General features: G+C 44.2%; 2 protein-coding genes across 2 annotated transcripts in view; one reads left to right on the plus strand and one right to left on the minus strand.

Moving 5' to 3' along the window:
* Positions 1-1,028: 1,028 nt before the first annotated feature.
* On the minus strand, positions 1,029-2,053 carry SCAND1 (SCAN domain containing 1). The gene is made up of 2 exons (XM_036009774.1): positions 1,989-2,053; positions 1,029-1,881 (listed from the first exon to the last, which is right to left on the minus strand). The coding sequence occupies exon 2, from the start codon at positions 1,825-1,827 to the stop codon at positions 1,276-1,278; it is 552 nt and encodes a 183-aa protein (XP_035865667.1). The 5' UTR covers positions 1,828-1,881; positions 1,989-2,053; the 3' UTR covers positions 1,029-1,275.
* Positions 2,054-15,882: 13,829 nt separating this feature from the next.
* CNBD2 (cyclic nucleotide binding domain containing 2) overlaps positions 15,883-22,135 on the plus strand; it is a 53,514-nt gene continuing 47,261 nt past the window's right edge. Inside the window, exons 1-2 of the mRNA XM_036009775.1 lie at positions 15,883-18,979; positions 21,268-21,321. Of these exons, the coding sequence (XP_035865668.1) occupies positions 18,815-18,979; positions 21,268-21,321 (219 nt within the window). The 5' untranslated portion in view covers positions 15,883-18,814. The remainder of the gene's footprint in view (positions 18,980-21,267; positions 21,322-22,135) is intronic.

Genomic DNA, 22,135 nt, shown 5'->3' on the forward strand with positions numbered 1-22,135 from the left:
AAACCAGCACACCTATGTGTGTGCCCTTACTGGGAGTCGAATCCCCAACCTTTTGGTATAGGGGACATTTTTCCAACTAACTGATTCTTGTAGGTGTCCCTAGGGATGGAATCTACAACCTTGGCTATCAGGGAGACACTGTAACTGTGCTACCTGGCATGGCAAGGCTTTTTAAACTTACACATCACAGTGGAGCTTCCCTGTTCCCAAATTCCCTCTTCCCTTTATAAACAATTATGCTTAAAAAAAATAAAAATAAATGGAGGCAGTTGGTGATCAAAAAATGCATAGCTCAAAAAAACCTCTGCACAGCTCCCTCAATATGAATAACCCTTTAGTTGCCCTGACTAGTGTAGCTTAGTGAGTGGATTGGGGATCATCCTGCAAAACAAAAAGGTTGTAGGTTCAGGGCACAGGCCTGGGTTGCAAGCTGTCCCTCGTTGCGGATGTGTGTGCAAGAGGCAGCCAATCTGGTTACACCCTCACATCAATGTTTCCCCTCTTTCTCTCTCCCTTGGCCTCTCTAAAACAATAAATTCCATTAATTCACACCAGCTCTGCTTAAATCCTTCTAGAGACCTCAAATTTGGCAAGGAAGGTGAGCCTGGAGCTTAAACCACAGCTAGAAAATGACTAGCCTATATAAGTAACTGCACTGAAACTTATTAAAATAGTCCTATGGTTTGGGCCTTTGGGGACTCTGCCCAAAAGGCAGACTAGTGGCACAAATTGGTGGCAGTGATAGTACAGAGGTAGCCAGTTAAACGATCATTTAACAGAGCCGGCTGTTTGCCTGCAAGCGGCTACAACTACCTATCTATAACCCAAGGCGCCACTATTTTTTTCATGTAGGAAAACAAGTTCAGATTCTAGCTAGTGAGAGGTAGGGGGAAATGCGGAAACCTTGTTAAATCCTCCCAACAAACGGGGTCCTAGAAAACGTGCAGAAGAAAAATTCCCCAGATGTGGCGAATACCAAGACCGAGCCAACAAGGTAAATGATCCCACAAAAGCCAACGAAGGCGAAGTGAATAGCAAACAAAGGCTTTATTCTCATGGGCTCCCAACTTGAGGTCGACACAAGCCAGAAAGAAGACTGGAAATACGCTCGGGAAAATAAACCCAGTAAAGAACGAAAAGTGATACAACAGACTACACATGCTGCCAAAAAGCTCGTCTTTCATTAACGCGGATTGAGGAGCCAGGCTCAGGCCCCCGAGCCGGATCATGGCTCCCTCCAGTCCAGAGAGCGCCCCGGACCAGGCCTCCCGCAGCTCAGCCGGTGATACGAACATCCGTGCGGCGGCGCAATCGGCGGGCCCGCAACGCCTCGGGCATGATCGCTTGAAGCTGCTCTTGCACCAGCATTTCCACAATCTGCTCCTTCGTGCGGATGTCGGGTCGCAGCCACTGGCGAGAGAGCTCCCGCAGCTGCCGGAACGCCTCTCTTGGGCCTGCCGCGTCCTGATAGCGGAACTGTCGGAAACGCTGGCGGAACGTCTCCGGGCCAGGCCGGGAGCCGCCAGGGCCTGGAGGGGAGCGCGGAGCGGCTTCACCAAGCGGCGCAGACCCCAAGGATGGGCGCTCGAGGGGCAGCTCCTGAGCCGCGGAGGCAGCCGCGGAGGCAGCCGCGGGATCTGGGGGAATGGCTTCGGGGACAGAGGCATTGTGGCTGGAGGGTTCGGCGGCAGGCTTTGGCGCCTCAGGAGTGGACGAGGAACCCGCAGGGTTACGCTGAGGGTCTGACCTCCCGCCAGCTCCCTCCTCTTTCTCCCACGGCATCGTGGTACGCCCAAGGGTCGCTAAGCCGGGCTCGGTCGCCGCCATGACTCGGGCTCTGGAGTCGCTCTTTGTTCTGCGGTTGTGGGTTCAGCACTGCGTCTGCGCTGGGGCGGAGTGAGAAGGAAAACGTTTTTCGCTAAAGGGGAGGGCCTGCGAAACCGGGAGGGAGGTGGCCGCGGAGGGGAAGGAGAGCGCGCTAAACTTACCGACAACAGCGAACCGCTGGAGCCTGACTAAAACGGAAGGGTCCGGGGCGGTCTCCAAGAAGAGCTTGGGGCGCATGCGCAGAGAAGACAAATCCCGGTTACAGGAAGCGGCGCCCCCTGGCGTTCTCGAGTCGCGTCAGGAGGCTACAGCGACCGCTCTGTCGTGGGCCAACCCAAGTGCGCAATGGCTTCCTTGGGTTCCTTCAGTGGCTTCCTCCAAACATGAGTTCCGGAGTCAGAGCTGGTGGATGGGGAGGGGTCGGGGAGGGGCCCCAAGTCCAGAGACGTTCTTATCCGCGATGATCACGTCAGCTCGAAGGTGACAGGTGCTAGCCCACTCCAGCTTGTGCGTCTGCTCTCTAGATATTGATGAGGATGTTGGCGAGTCAGGGGGTCACGAGGGTTGGCGCCCGACCCCTGCCCTCTGCGGGACAGCTGAATGGCTGGCGGACATGGAGGCAGGGCTCGACTAGAGAAAGTTCTTACAGAATATAACGTGTGTTAAGATCCTCAGGAAACAGTGAAATTAGCCCTTCCCATGTCACAAAGTAATTCTTTACCATTATTATTTCTTGTGTGTCCTCTGAAACGGAGGGACAGGTGGCTCTGTGGGTTGGGCTTTTCACATTAGGATTAGTAGATACACTAAATGAATTGCTTCGTATGGTGGTCACTAGCATATGTGCTTACCAAGCCCTTGAAAGTGGCTAATTAGAACTCAGCGGTTTTGTAATCTAAAATACACAAGAACTTAGTGTGAAAAAATAATGGAAAGTATCTCAATATTTTTTTAAATTATTTCTTGGAATGATAATAGTTTGCATGTATTGGGTCAAATAAAACATAAGATTAGACTTAATTTTGGAACCAGAAAAGTTTGTTCATGCTTCCTGACACTACCAGAATCAATAAGGAGAGACAAGGATTGAATTTTCGTAGGTGCTTTATGCAGATGCTGGCAATAGATCTTAACATTTCATCTCAAGCCAACCTTTTTATAAGGAGAAGAAAGAGCAGGTAAAGGGGTTTGGGGAAAAAGGTTAATGGGTTTCAGTCTGAGTATTTATTTGTTGATTTACAATTCTTTATCTGCCTCAGGACATTCCCTCCCTCTAGAGCACAGTGACTCAGATACCATCTACCTCTCTTGCAGATCCCCTGGGCACAAAAGTTGAATTGCCGGTCCACCGGTATTTGTGTAGGTCATGCATTCCAGTTCCTGGAGTAACAGCTTTAGGCCTATCGACTGGAGCTAAAATCTTTAACTCCAGATTTTCCCTATCAATTTCACTTGTGTCATTTCATGGCACTTTTTAAATGTGGCTGCTAGAAAGTTTTAAAATACATATATGGTTGACATTATTTTTTTAATTCAATAGCACTGTGCTAGGGTAGGCTGCCTTGGTGGAATGAATCCCCAGTGCAGGGTTTATTTGCCTTAGGCCAGAGTTGTTGAGAGGGTTAAGCTAGTAAAGGCCTCGGAAAGAAAGGGCTTTTAAAATGTTTGCAGTTGTCTTCTTCAGATGACTTGTTTGCTATTTCTGAGCTAGTTTTCTTATCTGTAAATGTGGATATAATAGAATTTACCTCATAGAAGTTATGAGAATTCAGTGAGACGATGCAGGTAAAAGCACGTAGCTCTGAGAGCCCTTCAGTAAGCGATGTGTTCCATTTGACAGTTGACTTGAAACTGGAAAAGTGTTCAGTCTGCCTGTCACGTCAGCCTATCGAGTAAGGCTAAAATCTTTAACTCCTGAATTCTCCTATCATTCCCTGCTGTTAGTTTTTAATTATCTTATTTCTATATGATTTGTTGGGAACCGCCCTGGCTGGTATCAGAAGCTGAAACCCCCACCTAGGCTAAGGGAACGCCCTTGGAACCGTAAGCCAGCAAGGAGACAAAAGCTTATCTCCCTGGTAGGAATGTTGCTTCTACTGCTTTATTCATAACTGAGCTCCAAAAAGCTTGGTCGGTTAGCCAAAGACGGGTAAGATTCCCCAAGGGGGGAACGACCTAAGACAGGCACAATCACTTTGGGAGGCCCCCCAAAAGAAGGACTTGGGGGGCTGCAGCAAAAGGGGGTGATGGACTCTCGCTCCTTGGCTTTGACATAGCCTAAGTTCTCATGGTCTGGGAGAAAATCTCCTTATCTCTTGGTTGCCTTAGTTCCCTTGCTCCACCTAAGCCTGAAACAATGACTGGGTGGTGCAGCTCTGTGCTGAAAAGGGCGGATTCCCCAGGTGATCAGGCCTAAGAAAGAATATGTAAATTACTTTGAAACCTTCTTTGTTTAGAACGCTCTCAGTTGAAGGAGAGGGGTCCAAGGAGGAAGTTAGTTTGTTCCTCAAAGTCTTACAGCTCTTTGACCCCGACTCAAAATAGACCCTCAGATTTCCTTGTTTTCTATGGTTCCTTACTTCCCCCTAATGAGTACTGTACTTTACCTGAATTATTATGCAAAATGAGCCCAATAAAAGCAGGTATGGATGGTAAATCGGCACGCTCCTCACCAGAGGGGGTGGCCATTTCGTCCCTACTTCTCCACAGAAACTAGTTTGTCTCTGTGCATGTTTTTTTTTTTTTCCCCGAGCCATCTGCAGCATTCCGTGATCACTGCTGGCCGGTGACCCACGCAACAACAATTATTTTACAAACTAAAACAATGTAAGATACCTTAGTTGGGTGTTGCAATTCTTCAAACAGTGCAGTTGACAACATCTGCACATTTTCCAGCTAGGACCACATTCCCATATTTAAATAAAACTTTTCCCTGTCCTTTAGAATTACCATAGGTCCCCAATTATCTTTCCAGGGGATTACAAACACCTATAAGACAAAATAAAAGTTTGCTTGGAGTAGGTTCCAGTCCACTTTTCTTCTAGCTGGCTTCTGGGGACCCTGTCTTCCAAGTCTTGAGTAGCATCTTACATCCAGGCTCAAAAGAGTGTGAGGGAGAGGTCTCTAATACAGCTAAGGTCATTAATCACAGCTAAGGTCTGATTTAAATGTTGTATGTAATTATTTACCTTCACTTTTTGATCTACATACATATCTCCCATCCCAATCATAACCTGAAATGGTCACCTGTACAGAATTTCATATGGACTCCCTTGAATTCCGTTTCAAGGAGCCGCCCTTATCCTGAGCAGGGCAATAGGGAATACTTGCTCCCAATGGAGACTGAGTTTCTTGATGTAGTTGACTACATTTTTCTTCCGGGTGTGATTCATCTCTAACTTCCCAGAAGCCTGAGGTCTCCATGCCAGGTGGAGTCTCCACTTGATTCCTAAAAATATACTAATCATCCATGTAACTTCCGGAACAAAAGTATGTCCATTACCACTTTGGATGCTGCTGGGTAGGCCAAATCGAGGAATTATTTTCTTCAGTGGGGCTTCCATCACCTCCAAGGATTTCTCAGTTCTAGTAGGCTAACCCATCCTGAAAAGGTGTCAATAGAGACTAACAAATATTTCCATCCTTGGACACTTGGTGTCTGGTAGAGTCTATTTGCCAGTTCTCAAACAGGCACTGCCCTTGGTATTGTTTCCTTTTTTTCTAATGGGGACCTGTCTTAGGATTGTTCTGACACATGTGGCTTTAGAAAGTCTAGGACCTGTGTGCCATGGTTTAATATAAGTGATTTGAAACCTCAGCTCTTAGTTTCCTCCAAGTCTGCAGTCAAATATTCAGGGGTCAAATTGTGACAAGTTGAGACCAGGTACCAAAGGCAGTATAAATGTTCCTTTAGCGGCTTCTTCTGCTGCTCGGTCAGCCAGATGGTTTCCTCTAGCCACCTCAGTGTTTCCTTTCTGATTCCTGAGGCCGTGCATAACTGCCACCAGTAAAGGTACTGGGCAGCTTCTAATAATTATAAAATTTCTGCTACATGCTTACTTTCTTTTTTATTGGAAGTAAATAGTCCTCTTTCCTTCCAGAGAGAACTGTGTGCATGCAAAATGAGGAAAAGCATAACTTGAGTCGATACACATACTCACTTTCATTTTGTGCGACAATTCCAGTGCCTTTGTTAATGCAGTCAGTTCAGCTTTTTGAGCAGAGGCTCCTAGAAGTAAGGACTTGGTCTCTACTATTCCTTCAGAAGTCACAGCTGCATATCCAGCCTTTCTGTTTCCTTTGTCTATGTAACTGCTTCCATCTGCATATAGAGTCCAGTCTGCCTCTTCTAGAAGATGGTCCTGTAAGTCAATTCTGCTAGAATAAATTTCACTAATTATTTCAGCACAGCCATGCGGTAGCACAGCTGAGTCAGGCTCTGGGAGAAGGGAGGCAAGATTGAACTTAGAGTTTTGAATTGCTTCATACCTGCCCCTTCTTCCAGCAGTGAGCCACAAATTTCCTTTTTGCTCTAGCAGGCTCAATACTTGGTGGGGTGTGTAAATGGTGATAAGCTGTCCCAAAGAAAACTTTTTCAGCTTCTTTTAAAAGCTCACAGTTGGCTGCCACAGCTCTGCAGACCTCAAGCAGGCTGGCCAATCCTGGACAGTGTGATCTAGTTTCTTTGACAAACCTAGTAACACTCTTTCTACCAGGCTCAACAGGAACCCAAGAAACCTTACTGCTTTTTGGCAAATCTGGGCCTTCTGTGCTGATACTTTATAGCCACAAGATGCCATATGGTTCAAGGTAGTCATAATATCAGTTAAATAATGCATTTATACATTGTAGCAGAATTCTTCCTTATATTATTAGAACCTGTTTTAAGTCCTGGCTCAGGGTCTCCCCAAAACTCATGGAGGAGTTCTTGAACCCTTGTGGTACGATTGTCCAGCAGGACTGAGTCTTGACCTGAGATTCCAGGTCCTGCCATTCAATAGCAAACAATGGTTGAGAGTCTTGGTCAACCAGAATGCAAAAGAAAGCATCTTTTTCTTTAAAGATTTTATTTATTTACTTTTAGAGAGAGGGGAGGGGAAAAGAGGGAGAAAGAGAGGGAGAGAAACATCAATGTGTGAGAGATACATTGATCAGTTGCCTCTCGTATGTCCCTAACTGGGGACCCGGCCCACAACCCAGGCTTGTGCCCTGAGTGGGAATCAAACCAGCAACCTTTCAGTTCGCAGACCAGTGCTTAATCCACTGAGCCACACCAGCCAGGGCAAGAAAAGCATCCTTTAAGTTCAATACTGAATACCAGAGGCTGTCCCCAGGTATACTGTTCTGTACAACATCATTTATGGCCCTTAAATCTTGTACAGGGAGTGGCAGGGCTGAAAGAGTCCATATTCTTAAAACTTATGAATTATTGAGCATATTTCTATGAGGGCCTTCTTTTGCAAGGGATACTGACTCTTATTGGGAGTCCCTGCCTTCCTTGGCCTTCCAGCAGCCCACACAATGGGGTTTACCTGAATTTCAATTTCCTCAGGCCAGAATTGATTTCCTCCTTCCCACAGTTTCATAAGAAACTGCTGGGTGTGCTCTGGAAGGACCTGTAGGTGGAGCTGTTGTTCTTCTGGATAGAAAGTGATTGGAGCATGGAACTTTGACAACAAATCCCTTTGCAGAAGAGAAAAAACCGTATCTCCCACAGCACATCTAATGGCTTCAAGAAAAATTGGCTTTCAGGGCTTCCAGAAATTCCAGTTACAGTTCAGCTAGACGTCTATTGACCGTGTAATATGTCACTCGTATCAGAGTGTCTGGTATCTGTCCCCCACACTGATAGTTTTACCTGAGTTCTCAGACTCTGAGCTCCTTTTCCCTCACTTGGGGCACTCATTTTTCCAGTGCCCTTTTCCCTTGCAACATAGTTGCCCTGCCCCAGAAGGGGCTTGGCCTCCACTTAATTTGGTTCCCCAGCGGGTTTGGGATGGAGAGACCAGTTCAAGCTCCTCCTCCTTCTGCTCCCTCAGCCAAGTAAGGAGGAGGATCCCCCAGGGCAGGAGGGGCAGTGGGAGCCCTGGCCATGCTTGCAGCAGCCATCCTGATCTTCTTGGTCCCTCTCTTCTGAGCCTCTGCTCTCTGCCACAAGCAGATTCTTTTTCTCCCAGACTGTTCCCATTTCCCTGGTCTTTGACAAAACAACTCGAATTGCAGTGTAGTATAGTAGTTTAAAGACCCATTTAGCAACCAGCATTCTCCTATGTCCAGATTACACATAAGCCAAGCAGTAGTACAATTAAAAAAATCATTTTCTTAGATTATTAAGCATAGGTTGACCAATCAACCAGAATTTGCCCCAAGTGGCTGTTTCCTGGAATGGAGTCTCCCCCTCTCCACCATTCTACCAGACAGAGCCCTATAATATCACACAAATCACAGGGCACCTTAATTAAACCAGAAGATACCTTTTTATCAGACAGATCTCTATAATATGCCAGACAGACTCTGTAAACCAGAGGCACCTTAATTAATCCAGGACTACAATTCTGAACCAGAAAGCGCAGTGATTCAGTCGAAAGTGCAGGCACTGTGGGGTGGTCAGGACTCTCCTTGAGCTCCCAAGGGAAGTCACTTGGCATCTTCTAGGGAGTCTCCAAATCTGCACCTGGGGCCTCTAGTCCAGGCAGCCAACAGGGCTCCCTGCCAAATACCCAAACTTACCAAGGGTCGTGAAGTCTATCCCACCAGTCACTGGAAGACTCACAAATATGTTTCATCATCTCTGATTTATGGCTAGGGAGAATGAGGCCCAGAGAGAAACAGGTCCCCCATATGAAAGGTTTGTATGACACTTGCAGCAGCCCCTTTGAGCCGTATGCAGAATGAGTGGGCCTGTTTAACAACCCTCAACACGCCAGTGGCCCTGATATGGAACTGGCCCCCCGCATAGGATGTTCTCTCTTAAATGGGTAGAAGTGGATCTTTACAGAACAGATTCCAGAGAATCTGGAATGGGTCTGTAATGTTTTTTAGTTACTGCCATGTAAAAATTGGGAGATTTCATGTGCAATCTGGATTTCCAGGTGTTTAGAAAAAAAGTGAATGAGCTGTCCACACTGGACCCACCACATTCCTGCTAGTCAACAGTCAGCTCCGGTCTTTTTCCTCTAGACAAGATACTCTGTCCCAGTTGGCCTCAGTCCCCACCACTCCCTATTATCTCTGAAATACTGTAGAATGTTGGTTGCCTTTACAATACTACTGCTCTCAGTTTGTTTTCCTCCAAGCTGGTATTTTTCTCTATTTTCTTTTCAGAGGTGGGAAAGCAGGGGCCCAGAATTTGTTGTAACTACTAGCTTCAAACCTTTATTTCCTCTCCCTGGCCTCTTGGCAGTTGGGTTTGCTGCCCTGAGTGAACCAACAGTACTATTCCCTGTGTGGTAACAGGCAGTCGGCGTCCAGGGCTAAGGGAGCATGCCAAACCCTGCTGCAAGGGTGAGGGGTCATTGAAGGCCTCAGCAGGGAAGGAACCTTTAAACTGAGACTCAAGAAGAAAAAGGGTGGAGTTGGGCATTCCAGGTAGAAGGCACTGTCTATACCAAGCTACAGGGTGAATGGGGGCAAAACATTGTGGAAACTGCAGGAAAGACAGGGGAGTGGTTGAGGTGTGGGGAGGGAATGGGAGCTGAGGGTGAAAGGTCAGTTGGAGGTTAAATCATACAGAGCTTAGAATTCCATGTTGAAAAATTGAATCCTTTCCTCTCAGGAAAGGGAATGAACTCTGTGATATTTGGAATCATGAAATGTTAGATCTCCAGTTCATTTTTTCATCTGTATTAGAATCATAGAGTATCAGAGATGGAAGATCTTAAAGAGCTATTCGAATGGTGGACTGTTAGAATGGGAGGGGCCTTAAGGATTAAATTAAAAAATTGCATTCAGTTATTCTAAACTCTTTATGGGTCAGTAAGCCCCCATAACCTTAAAAAATACTACTTCCTAGAAGAGTGATGAACTTAAGTACTTTTGCATGCTGTTTTAGGTAATTTCAAGGTATCCTCAAAACCACCCAGAGTGTGATCAATATTTCATTGTACGTAACACCACATTTTGTTTATCCATTCATTTATTGATGAGCGTTCGTGCTGTTTGCACCTTTTAGCTATCAAGAATAATGCTGCTGTGAACATTGGTGTACAGATTTCTCTCAAGTCCCTGCAGTCAGTTTTTATGGATGTATACCCAGAAGTGGAACTGCTGGATCATGGCCTAATTCTGTATTTATTTTTTGAGGAACCATGTACTGTTTTCCACAGCAGACCCACCATTTTGAATTCCCATCCACAAGGCACAAGGCTTCCAATGTCTCCACGTCCTCTTCAACCCTGGTTCTTTTGTGTTGTTTAAGTGTGAGATATTAAGTAGAAAATTTTAAGATGTTACCAGTGGACAAGAAATTTAGATTTTCAACAGATTTAGTGATCCTGTGATTTCCTTTACACACACCATACATCACGGACATCAGTCCAGGGGGCCAGCTGTGCTCATGGTAAAGAGGAAGTGGGTTCAGCTAATGAGATGCTTGGATAAAAAGCCTCCAGGATGTTCCATTTTCTGTATTTTTATATTTAATACAAAGTCTAAGAAGCTTGCTCTGGTCTCTCTGCTGACCTGACTTCTTTTGGGAACCTATTTTATCAAATGTGTTTGATCTTAGAGTGAGGATCTGGTTTTTTTGATGTTTTGATGAGCCGCAGATAATTGGACTAGTGTGCTCAGTGTAGCTGGATTGTGTTTGTGATTAACCCAGTGATGAGTAATTCTCATTCCTGATAGACCAATGTGCAGTCCAGAAGCCTACATACACTGTATCCTTTTGCCTTCCTCTCTTTTCACTGATTTCTATTCAGATGCCATTCTGCTAGCTCCCGTTTAATTTTCAATGAACCTGGTTTTATGTAGCGCTCTACCAGTAGCTCTGCGTTCCTTATTGCATCACACTGATTTTATTTTATTACTTAAAAGTTGATTCATTCATTCCTGAATAGGTTATATATATACATATATATATATATGTATATATATAAATTATATCTTCATATATATGAACAGGTTATATATATATAATTCAAGAGTCAAAAAAGAGTAATTGTTATACATTTTCATCTTCTTTCCAGCCTTGATTATTATTATTATTCGTTCCCTTTCTGTCTTTAAGTTTGCTTACACATCTATTTCTTTATCAGGTTTAAAAGGTGTCTTAAGATTTACAGTTCTTAAAAATTCTCACCACAAGAAAAAATTTTTTAACTAAGTAAAGTGATGACTATTAACCAAATTTATTGTGGCAGTCACTTCACAGTATATACATATATCAAATCATTATGGTGCATACCTTAAACTAATACAATTATATTTCAATAAAACCAGAAAAAAAAAGATTTATAGCTATGAAAGTCGAAGAAAGCCATGTACTTATGTTACCTCACATCCCTGTACTATCTCCATACTTGTTAGCTATATTATTTTCTGGTTCCTTTTTAATTGTTCATTTTCAACTCCCTCACTTGCTTTTTGCAACCCTGTTCTCTGTATTCAGCAAGGCTAGCTTCCTTTTTGATGTTTCGGAAATGATCTTCACTTCTGAGATTTTTTTTTTAAACACTTCTTTCCTGAGCTCTGCCAATGCCATTTCCTCCAGTTGTCTCCTCGTCTCTTCTTTGAACTTGGGCATCTTTGCTTTGATGTTCTGTTTTAAAATTCACTCAGCCCTCTGAGTTCTTTGTTGTTCATAATTATCATCTGTTTCATGTTAATTTTTTTTCTGGCAAGTGTCTTTCATCTGCCATTTGTTTTTCCTGTTCCCTGCCGCTCCCACTTTTGGAGTAACATATTTATATAGGTCTGGTGCTATTTATTTTTTACTAAAACTCCTCTTTAAGTGAAGAAAGCACATTCCCCAATTATAGGTAAGCAAGTTAAATTTTAATAATATTTTAACCAAAACATCATGCAGGTCAGTAAAGCAACCTCAAGTTCAGTTTGGCCCCTGGGTGGCTAGTTTGTGGCCTCCGCCAGCCCAATCGCACTTCCGGCCACACCTCCCGGCCCCCTTACAGTCTAGCCACATTTCATGCTCCCTACACAGGCCCCGCCCTTTCTTCATATATGTTTATAACTTTATCATAGTGAGACTTTGCCCTATGGCTGCAGTTACATTTTTCTTTCCCATCATATTGTGAACTCTTTATGAGCAGAGACTGTGTCTTATTCATCTTTTCTGCCTTTATATGTAGTTAGAGCTCAGTGAATGTTTGTTACATAACTCTTATAATTAACAAAACAGTAATGATCTTATCTTTAAAAGAAATTACCGTATTTTTCAGACTATAAGATGTACCCCCCAAATTTGGGTGGGAAATGGGGGTGCATCTTATAGTCTGAATGTAGCTTACCTGGCTCACTGTGGGGGTGGGCGGTGGCCTATGTTATTTGTGTTCTTAAATATTTTACCACATTTTTTGCTTCACAATTCTTTTTCCTATTTTCCTCTAAAACCGAGGTGCATCTTATGGTCTGGTGCATCTTCCAGTCTGAAAAATTAGGTATTTGTGGAATTGACTCTAACTCCATTTTATAAGTAGGAAAATGAGGCCCCATGTGGTTAAGTGATTTACCCAAGATCACATAGGAATCGGACCAGTACTCTTTCTGACATTCTACTCTGTAACAATTCAGAGTAGATTAGGAACTGGGAGAGAAATGGCACTTCCTTAATTTTTAGAACTGACTTTAATGTCTGATTGTGTCCCCAGCCTGCTTCCTAGCAGAAAACTTAATCACTTACTTGTATGCATTCACTGGTTGATTCTTGTATGTGCCTTGACGGGGAATCAAACCTGCAACCTTGGCGTATAGGGACAATGCTCTAACCAACTGAGTTACGAGGCCAGAGCCAGACGACTTAATTTAGATGTGTTTAGGTAAGTGGAAATCCAATCCAGTAATTCTGAGGGAATGTAATTTCAGGTTTATTGACTCATTTTAAGTCAGTTCAGAGCTCTCTAAGCTTCCTGCCTCTTCTTTCCCAACACTGACCTAATTCCTGAGGAAATCACACAATCTCAGCTGGCAATAGGTGAGGCCAGCACTGTCTACTTTTGGAGTCTTGTCATGTTCTTGGGCTTACTTATTGGCATCCTCTGATGACCCTTGTTAGTCTGTCCTATCCACGTCACTCGGATCCGTCGGTAACTCAGAAAGCTGATGGGACCACCCCCCCCCCCCTCCCTGTGTCTGTAGCCACCTCCCACCATTTCTCTTGCTTTCCCCTTGCCCAGGAGTTTCTCTCAGAACCCCCCTAAACTTTTATAGGGGGTCTTCTTGTATTTTCTTTAATACCAGGTCTGTGGCAGGGGAGGCAAAAACCCCATATTGTTCTTTCTCTCTTTTTATTAAAATATATTTTATTACAGTTGTCCCATTTTTTCCCCTTTTTGCTGCCTTCCACCCAGTACCACCCATTCCTTTTGGCAGTCCCTGGCACCTCAGTTCATGTCCATGAGTCATGCATGTAAGTTCTTTGGCTGCTCTGTTTCACATACTGTTCTTAACATCCCCCTGCCTATTCTGTACTTACCAATTCATACTTCTTAATCCCTGCACTTTTCCCGCATTCCCCCACTTGCCACTCCCAACTGGTAACCACCCAAATGAGCTCCATATCTACGATTCTGTTTCTGTTCTACTTGTTTGCTTAGTTTGTTTTTTTTAGGTTCAGTTGTTGATAGTTGTGAATTTATTGCCATTTTTATGTTCATTGTTTTGATCATCTTCTTTTTCTTAAATAAGTTTCTTGATATTTCATATGGTAATGGCTTGATGAGCAGGAACTCCTTTAGCTTTACCTTGTCTGGGAAGCACTTTATCTGCCCTTCCATTCTAAATAATAGATTTGCTGGATAGAGTAATCTAGGCTGTAGGTCCTTGCTTTTCATCACTTTGAATACTTCTTGCCAGTTTCTTCTAGCCTGCAAAATTTCTTTTGAGAAATCAGCTGGTAGTTTTATGGAAACTCCTTTGTAGGTAACTACCTGTTCTTCTCTTGCTGCTTTTGAGATTTTCTCTTTATACTTAACCTTCAGCATTTTAGTTATGATGTGTCTTGGTGTGGTCCTCTTCGCATCCATCTTATTTGGAACTCTCTGTGCTTCCTGCACTTGTATGTCTATTTCCTTCATCAAATTAGGGAAGTTTTCTTTCATTATTTTTTCAAATAAGTTTTCAATTTCTTGCCCTTTCCCCTCTCCTTCTGGCATCCCCTGTGATTTGGGTGTTGGTACATTTGAAGTTGTGTCAGAGGCTCCTTACCCTATCCTTGTTTTTTGGATTATTTTTTGTTCCGACTGAAGGTTTTTTCTTCCTTGTGTTCCAAATCATTGATTTGATTCTCAGCTTCATCCACCCTATTGTTGATTCCCTATAAACTTTTCTTTATTTCACTTAGTATAATCTTTATTTCTGCCTGGGATTTTTTTATGCTGTTGAAGTACCCAGTGAATTCCTTGAACATCCTAATAATCAGTGTTTGGAACTCTGAATCTGATAGATTGCTCATCTCCATGTTGTTTAGTTCTTTTTCTGGAGTTTTGTTCTGTGCTTTTATTTGGGCCATATTTCTTTGTCTCCTGATTTTGGTAGCCATCCTGTGTTTGTTTCTGTGTATTAGATAGAGCTGCTTCGATCCCCTGTCTTAGTAGTGTGGCCTAATGTGGAAAAGCACACCCATAAGCTGGATGGGGCAGAGCCTTAGGTAATTGCCAGGGTGAAGCAACCCTGTGAACTAGGTTGATAGAATGTCAGATATGGTGCAGTCGCTCTGTGGCTCTGTGTGGGGGAAGGCTCAGAAAAGGGATGCTGGCTGCTGCCTGGCCTCTGGAGTTTTGTCTGGGAGGAAGCTGTCCACTGGAATTAGCCCTGATGCCAGACACGTCAGTTTCTCCCTGTATGCCACTGGTGGTCTTCATTCTGCTGCTCTGGTGCTTAAGCCCAGGGGGAGTGAGTCTGCATAAGTCCTAAGTCCATTGTGGGCCCTTTAAGAGGACATGCCTGAGAATACTGCAGTTTCTTCCTCTGCTCCAGCCCCCACTGGTTTTTACAGCCAGAAGTTATGGGGACTTATCTTCCTGGCACTGGAACCCTGGGCTGGGTGGTCTGGTGTGGGGCTGGGATCTCACTCGTTCCCAAGATATCCCTCCCAATTTTTATCCATCACATATGGGTGTGGAATCATCCATTCCGTGTCTCTGCGTCTCCGCATCTCCATGTCTCTTCCCCTCCTACCTGTCTGAATAAATGTGACTTCTTTAATTCCTTGATGGTCAGACTTCCTACAGCTAGATTTTCTGATGATTCTCAGTGATAGTTATTTAGTTTAGTTGTAATTTTTGCTGTGGTTGTGCGAGTAGGTGAACTGTGTTTACCTACATCTCCATCTTGACCGGAAGTGCTCCCCTCTCTCTTTCTTTCAGAAACATTTTCTTTCTTCTTTTGTCTCTGAGTCTTTTGCACCTTTTCTCCAGATAAGGGGGAAAAAGCCAGTTCTCTTTTTGCCTCTGTAAGCAGTTTGTGTCTCACATCAGGAATGGTGACCTATGAATTTAGTAATTCAGAGCCTGGGTCTTTGTTCTGAGCTGTCCTGCTGTTTTCACTGTGCTCAGTGCCCTTACATTTATTTGGCTGTCAGTTTTGGGGAGAGTTCGCATTTAGGTATAGGTAAATAGGAATGGCAAATCAGGCTATACTTGAAATCACAGTTACTCATTGTAGTTTTATTTTTTCTAAATTAAAAAAAGCATTGATTTTAGAGAGAGTAAGGGAGAGAAAAAAACATTGATTTTGTTGTTCCACCCATTCATGCATTCATTGGTTGCTTCTTTTATGTGCCCTTACTGGGGAGTGAACCCACAACCTTGGTGTGTCAGGACAATGCTCTAACCAAGTGAGCTCCCCAGCCAGGGCTCACTGAGGACTCTTAAAAAAAAATTTTTTTTATTGTTGTTCAAGTACAGTTGTCTCCATTTTCCCACCACCAGCTCACTGAGGATTCTTATATAAGAGCAAATTGGGATTATCAACTGCCATCTTTAATCTATTAGAAAAACAGTACTTTAGACCCCATAATCTCTACTTTTGAAAGGACCCCAGAACTTAGTCACTAAGTTCCTTTCAACAATCATCACCCCATTTGGTGGAGGACTTCCAATTTTCTGGGTGTTCCTGATTTACTGATTTAACAAGACGTGTAGGACAGCGGCATCTACCTACATTTCAGGGTGTCCTAGTTCTAAGCCTCAGGGTAGTCCCCAGGGTGAGGTGTCGGATGCCCCAGGCCCCAGCCCAGGAGCCTTCTACTTTGTTTTTTTTGGCCCCATGGCTCTGGCTGTCATTTAGCCACTGAGCCTCCGTCTTCTCATGTGGCGTGGGCATGAGGTCTCTCACCTTGTGGTAGTTACGGAGATTAAATAAGACAGTGCATGTGAGTGTTCAATAAATGTTAGACCATCAGATTTTGGTTCCTCTCTTCCTTCTAGAATCCTTCATTGTGACATAAGGAGATTCCAAGGATGAGTCAGAACAAGGCTTATAGCAGCTGAGGAATGGAGAGGAGCACTTTCCTTGCCACTAAGGGAAACTATTCATTTCTAATATAGTTGGATTCTTGGGGAAGGATCCGTAGTTCTACACTTGAAAGGAGAAGGGGCTTGTGCCATCTGCCAAATCAAGAACCATGAGGAGATTTAGGATGTCTTGTTCCTGGAAGGTCCTGAAGAATGAACGGGTAAGGAGCGTGAGGGGCCCTGGGAGGGAAGAGTGGAAGATTGAACAGAGAGGTATTTTGAGGAAGCAGGAGGCAGGTGTGTAGGAGGCGGCCTTGGATTGAACGTGGCTACCTTGTACCTTTTGGAGTGACAGCATGCACACAAAAGAAAGAGTTCCAGATTAGGCTTTAGAAAGACTGAATTCTGAGCCCGGCACTGTAGCTTACTACCCCATTGACACTGGGAAACTCACAGACTACCCTCTGAGCCCGAGTCCTGCTCTGTGCCCACTCTTTCTACTGTTATGAGATCAGAGGAAATAAGGCCCAGCAGTGGAGTAAAGTAATAGGTTAAACTTATGGATTCTGGACCCAGACTGCCTGGGTTCAATTCCCTATCACCCATTAGTCACATGACTAATATTAGTATTAGGCAAGTTACTTGATTTACTGTGCCTGTTTTTCCCTCTGCTAAAAGTTGTTGAGGATTAAATGAGTCAGTGCATACAAAGGGCTTAGAATAGTGCCCAACAATGGCAAATTGTTCTCAATAAGTACTAATTTGTATTCATAGAGGGATTCCCTATATTTTCTTTAGATATATAATTTTTAAAGAAAATATTACAGTTACAGGTGAAGCTCCTCGCCATCCCACTCCCTTTTTCCTCACTGGTAACTACTTTCCTGAGGTTGATGCGTACCCTTCCTACCTAGACATTTAAATTTTATTACATACGTATGTAAACATAGCAGTGATAAGCATCCATAAGCAACTATATAGTATGCAGCACATTTTTAAAAACGGTATTCTAAATGGCATCATATTTCACCTTTTTTCCACTCAAAATTATGTGTGAGCTTTACCAACATTGACATACACAGCTAGGGCCATGTTCAATTCTGTGACTATACCGTAATGAGCCGATGCATTCCCCTACTGATGGAAACTCCGATTGTTTTCAGCCTTTCACCCTCAATATGTGCCGTGGTCATTCTCATGGCTCTCTCCTTGTGCGCATGAGTAAGTTTCTCTAAAGTGTATACAAGGTGCATACAGTTCCTCGATCGTAAAGGACACACATCCTCAACTTTTAAAAATATTGCTAAATTGCTCTCCAAAATAGTTGTACCATGTTTTTCATCTCCCCAGTCTGATAAGTATAAAATGGTATCTTATGGTTACTTTAATTTGTATTTCCATTATTTTGAGTGGTATTCAGAATCTTTTCATTATGTATAGATGATTGAATTTTCCCTTCAGAATTACCTGTTTATATTCTTTGCTCATTTTTCTATTGGGTTATTTGTATTTTTTTGGTTTGTATAACTCTTTAAATTAAAATTCTGGGTATTAATCCTTTGTAATAGTCATCCTTTATAATTCTGGGTAGCAGTCCTTTGTCAGTAATATGCACGGCAAGCATATTCTTCCAATCTTCAGTTTGTCTTTTCATTGTGTTTATGATGTCTTTATTATCAGAAGTTAATGGACAATAGTTTTTAGCTTTTGAAATTTTTTAATTCTGAAAATGTTCAAACATAAAAGCTGAAATATGTATAATGCTCATCCTTAGGTCTGACAGTCAACATTCTGCCCCACTGGCTTTGTGTTTGTGTGTGTGCAGGAACATGGGTGTGTGTTTGCTGAATCACGTATAAGTTGCATACTTTATCACTTCTTGGCCTTTTGGTCAAGCCCAAAAGGAAAAGTTGCATACTTTATGACGTTTACTTAAAAATAACACAACCACAATATCACCATACCACTAAGAAAATTAAAACATTCTTTCCTCAGCTCCATTGGATTCCCAAGTTTAGGCTCCCCGCATCAGCCCTCAGTTCCTGCCAAGACCCTTGCTCTTCATTTTCTGGACCAAAGTGAGGGCCTGGACATTTACCTAGAGTTGTACTGGTGAATGTTTTAACCACTGGTCCCTGGGGAGGGGGATGCCTCCATTTGTGGTAGTTGCCAGTACTTCTGTGGCATAAATATTCCCGCTGTGGGCAATTTCAAGCTACCAACATAATTTCAACAGTCTCGAAGACTTCCTGAAAATGTAGCCACCACTCCAGCACACCACAGCGTCGAATCCTATTACATTTCCCCTCCTTCAGCATTATTCCAGTCTGCTGCTGATGGTGGGAAACAGATAGTCGCCAATGCTCTTGTTTGTTTTGTTTCCACAGGGGATGCGCCAGTTCATCCTGGATATCATCATGATGATGCGAGTGTGTAAAATATTCATCCAAGGGCTCAAAGGATTCCTGGGGTATCAGGTCACTGAGACTGCTCGCAGAAGGCACCCGATCTTCTCCTTCTGGGATGTAAGCTGCTGGGCTCAGCAAGATTAGCAGAGCTTAAGGGGGGGCCTATAAGTAGCACCCCGCTTCCCAGCCCCAGTTCTGTATCAACTGAGAGAGAAGACAAAGGTTAAAGCAGAAGGAGACCCCAACTGTCGCTTTTGTTAATGTTGAGATTTATATTGGGGATGACTTGGATCATCAAGTGAGAGGGTTTCCTACTGCCGAACCCCAGAATTAGACAGCCTTGCACACCCAGTCACTGGCAGTGCCGGGACCTCCTGCCTTAAACTCCCGGTAGAGGGGGGCAGAGCAGAATGTGGGCCCAGAGGGAAGGAGAAGGGGGTGATCATGCTCAGTGTCTCCTTCCAAGTCTACCAAGAAGTTTGTCCCTCCTTTTCAGTGTGGAAGGGGGTGGGGGGCTAGTAGTGTTTAAGGAGTACAACCCCCCCCCCCACCACGTGGAAACACACATCAGGAGCAGGAGAGAAGCCACCTCCATTCCAACAGTGATCAGAAGAGCCAGGAGAAATCCAGACTGGGTTTCAGAAGATGAACAGAACCCAGCTGTGCCTCTTCTCTACCTTCCTTCCTGTCTCTTAAACAAGAAGGGGACATTTGCAAGACCCTGTTCACTCTGGTGACCATGCTTTCTATATTTTCTAGAATCCCTGTTTCAAATAGTGTATCCCAGTGGTAGATCACAAGCCCCCTTTTGGTTCAGAAGAGTTGACGACCACAATTCTGTTAAGTTGTTATGCTTCCCCAAAGTTGCCTTCATTACCATCCGGGGCTCCAGAGTTTCCCCTGCCCATTTTCTTGTTATGCCAAGAGTGACTAGATGTGGTTTCTGCCTCCTTCCTACATGCAGAGATTCACTCTGAGAATTTTCCCAAAATGGTTTTTGAAGGCAAGTAGCCAAGGCAGGGGAAGGGGTGGTATTCTGCTGATGATAGAGCAACAGAAGGTGGTTTCTAAGGGGCCAGTAGGTAATGTAACTGTGTGTGTGTGGCTGAGTTTAAGATGTAGCAGGGAGAAGGGGCCTGTGGCCAGCTGGAGAAGAAGGGCATGCTCCATCTAAAAATGTTCAGGTTCATATTTTTTGGAGACACTATGCTGGCCAAATCAATCAAGTCTGAAGCCAGATTCTGCAGCCAGATTCTGCCTTGTAGTTGGGGCATGAGATAGGAAGGGATGGAGTAGAAGAATTGTCGCCTAAGAGACTGAGATTAACTCTCCAGGAAGGACATTCTGACTGAGGGTATCATGCGGTGGTGAAGCGAAGGGCCCAGGAGACCAGGAGTCTGGTTACCCGCAGACCTGGGCTGATGCCTGGGCAGTTGGAAGTTGAAGATCAGAGTCAGGTTTGGCATCAGGGTAGTCTTGAGCAGAAGCCTCTCAAGGACAGTGTATGGGTCGTACGGCTGCTGGACAGAGAACTGTAGCGCTGGGGCAAAGGGTCAGGCAGAGAGAGTTGAAGACTGGCTTTTGGTGGAGTATATGAACCCCACCTCTTTCCTTCATTGGCCTCCCTGAGAAGCACCCCATGGATACGCAAACTACAAATGAGGGAAGAGGACAGGGATCTGAGTGAGTTCTGGGGAAGAACATGCAGAATAGCTAGAGGGGTGTGTGGGGGTCCCTGTTTGGCCCAGTGTGGTGGTCAGGGCCTTGTCTGTCCTTTTCTCTCACCCCTGTCTTCCCCTACATATTTTTTCCCCGCTGTCTCTGCCCATTTCTCTCCTCTCCCCACATCCTCTCTGCATCTGTTAGGAGTTAGAGTTGGATTAATTTATCCCCAAGACCTCTTACACCACCTCCTTTTAGCGATCTTCTATATGAGAACCATTTACTTGCTGCGTAAGCCTTCGCTCTGCTGAAGACAACACGGAGTAAGATAAGGAAGATGTGCCATGCCTGGCTCATTATAGGTACTCAGCAAAAGTTGGCTTCATTTATCCCTTCGTTTTTATCCCTCCTTTCTGTTCTTTTTCCCTCTGTACTTTCCTACTTATTTGCTTCTTTTCCCTCATACTTTTCTTTCTCCATGCTTCCTCTCTTTACTCTCTATTTCCTCTCCACACCCCCATCTTTCTTTCTCTTTACAATAGTATGTTGTCATTGCTCAGCCCAAGTCTTGTGCTGAGTTGGGGCTTTTGAGTGGAGGTGGACATGCGAAGTCCAGCTGGTAGGTTTCCCATGGCTTCTTGTCTGCTACGGTCGTCCAGGTACGCAGACAGGTTTCCATGCAAAATTCTAGAAGCAATCTTGTTAATTCTCCTTCCTCTTTCCTCTTCCTTTTTTCCCCCCAGAAAAAGAAGCAAGGCCGAATCACATTTGATACTATGGACTTCGTTGCAGAGTCGGTATGCATAGATTTGACCTTGATGTTGAGAATTTCCTTTCTGTGTTATGGCCTAGAAGAAGCAATGGGCTGGGCATCAGGACAGCTGGGTTTAGTCCAGGTTCTGCCACCAGTCCAGTGTGTCACCCTGAGTTTCCTCATCTATAAAACAGGTGATCTCAGTGACCCCTTCTAGTCCTGGCATTTCAAGACTGTGAGCCCCTCCCCACCCCCAACTCTTCGTTGCTTTATAGCTGAGCAGAGTCACGAGCATGGAAGAGCACCTGCATTTGCACCAATGGGACCACAGCAGAGGAAGTGAGAGCCCTAGACAGAGGAGAAATAATCAGGGTGGTGGGAAAAGCACTGGCCTGTGTGGATTCTGGCTCTGCCCCAAACTCTCCAAGAGATGCTGGGCACACCTGTCCCCAACCTGGGTGTAGGATGGCCATTCAAATGAGAAAGTACCATGTGTCTGGGTGAGGCTTTGGACTTGTGACTTGTTTTCTGAATTTCAGGAATCATGGTTACCTTCCCAGCTGGCTTCTCCCTGTCCAATCCTGGACATTAATTAAAATTTAAAATTAAATTTAAAATTTAAAGGGACCTGCCTATTTATAGGGCAGATCTAAAGTTCTCACCAGTGAAGACCTGATTTGACCCTGGAGTACCGTGCTGGTTTTTCTCTCAGCGAAGGGAGGCCAGACAGAGCTTTATAACTATTACCAAGATGACCTGTGCCCCTCCTGGGCATAATCTGATTTCTCATGCCCTATTATGTATGAAGCACAATTAAGCCATCCAAAATTTTTTTTTTCCTCAACTTTCCAGACTGG

The sequence above is a fragment of the Phyllostomus discolor genome, chromosome 9, assembly GCF_004126475.2.
Source record: "Phyllostomus discolor isolate MPI-MPIP mPhyDis1 chromosome 9, mPhyDis1.pri.v3, whole genome shotgun sequence".
Taxonomy (NCBI): Eukaryota; Metazoa; Chordata; class Mammalia; order Chiroptera; family Phyllostomidae; genus Phyllostomus; species Phyllostomus discolor.

Bases quoted from the DNA above. Each gene is read 5' to 3' on its own strand.
- SCAND1 (XM_036009774.1), bottom strand. From the start codon at position 1,827: ATGGCGGCGACCGAGCCCGGCTTAGCGACCCTTGGGCGTACCACGATG.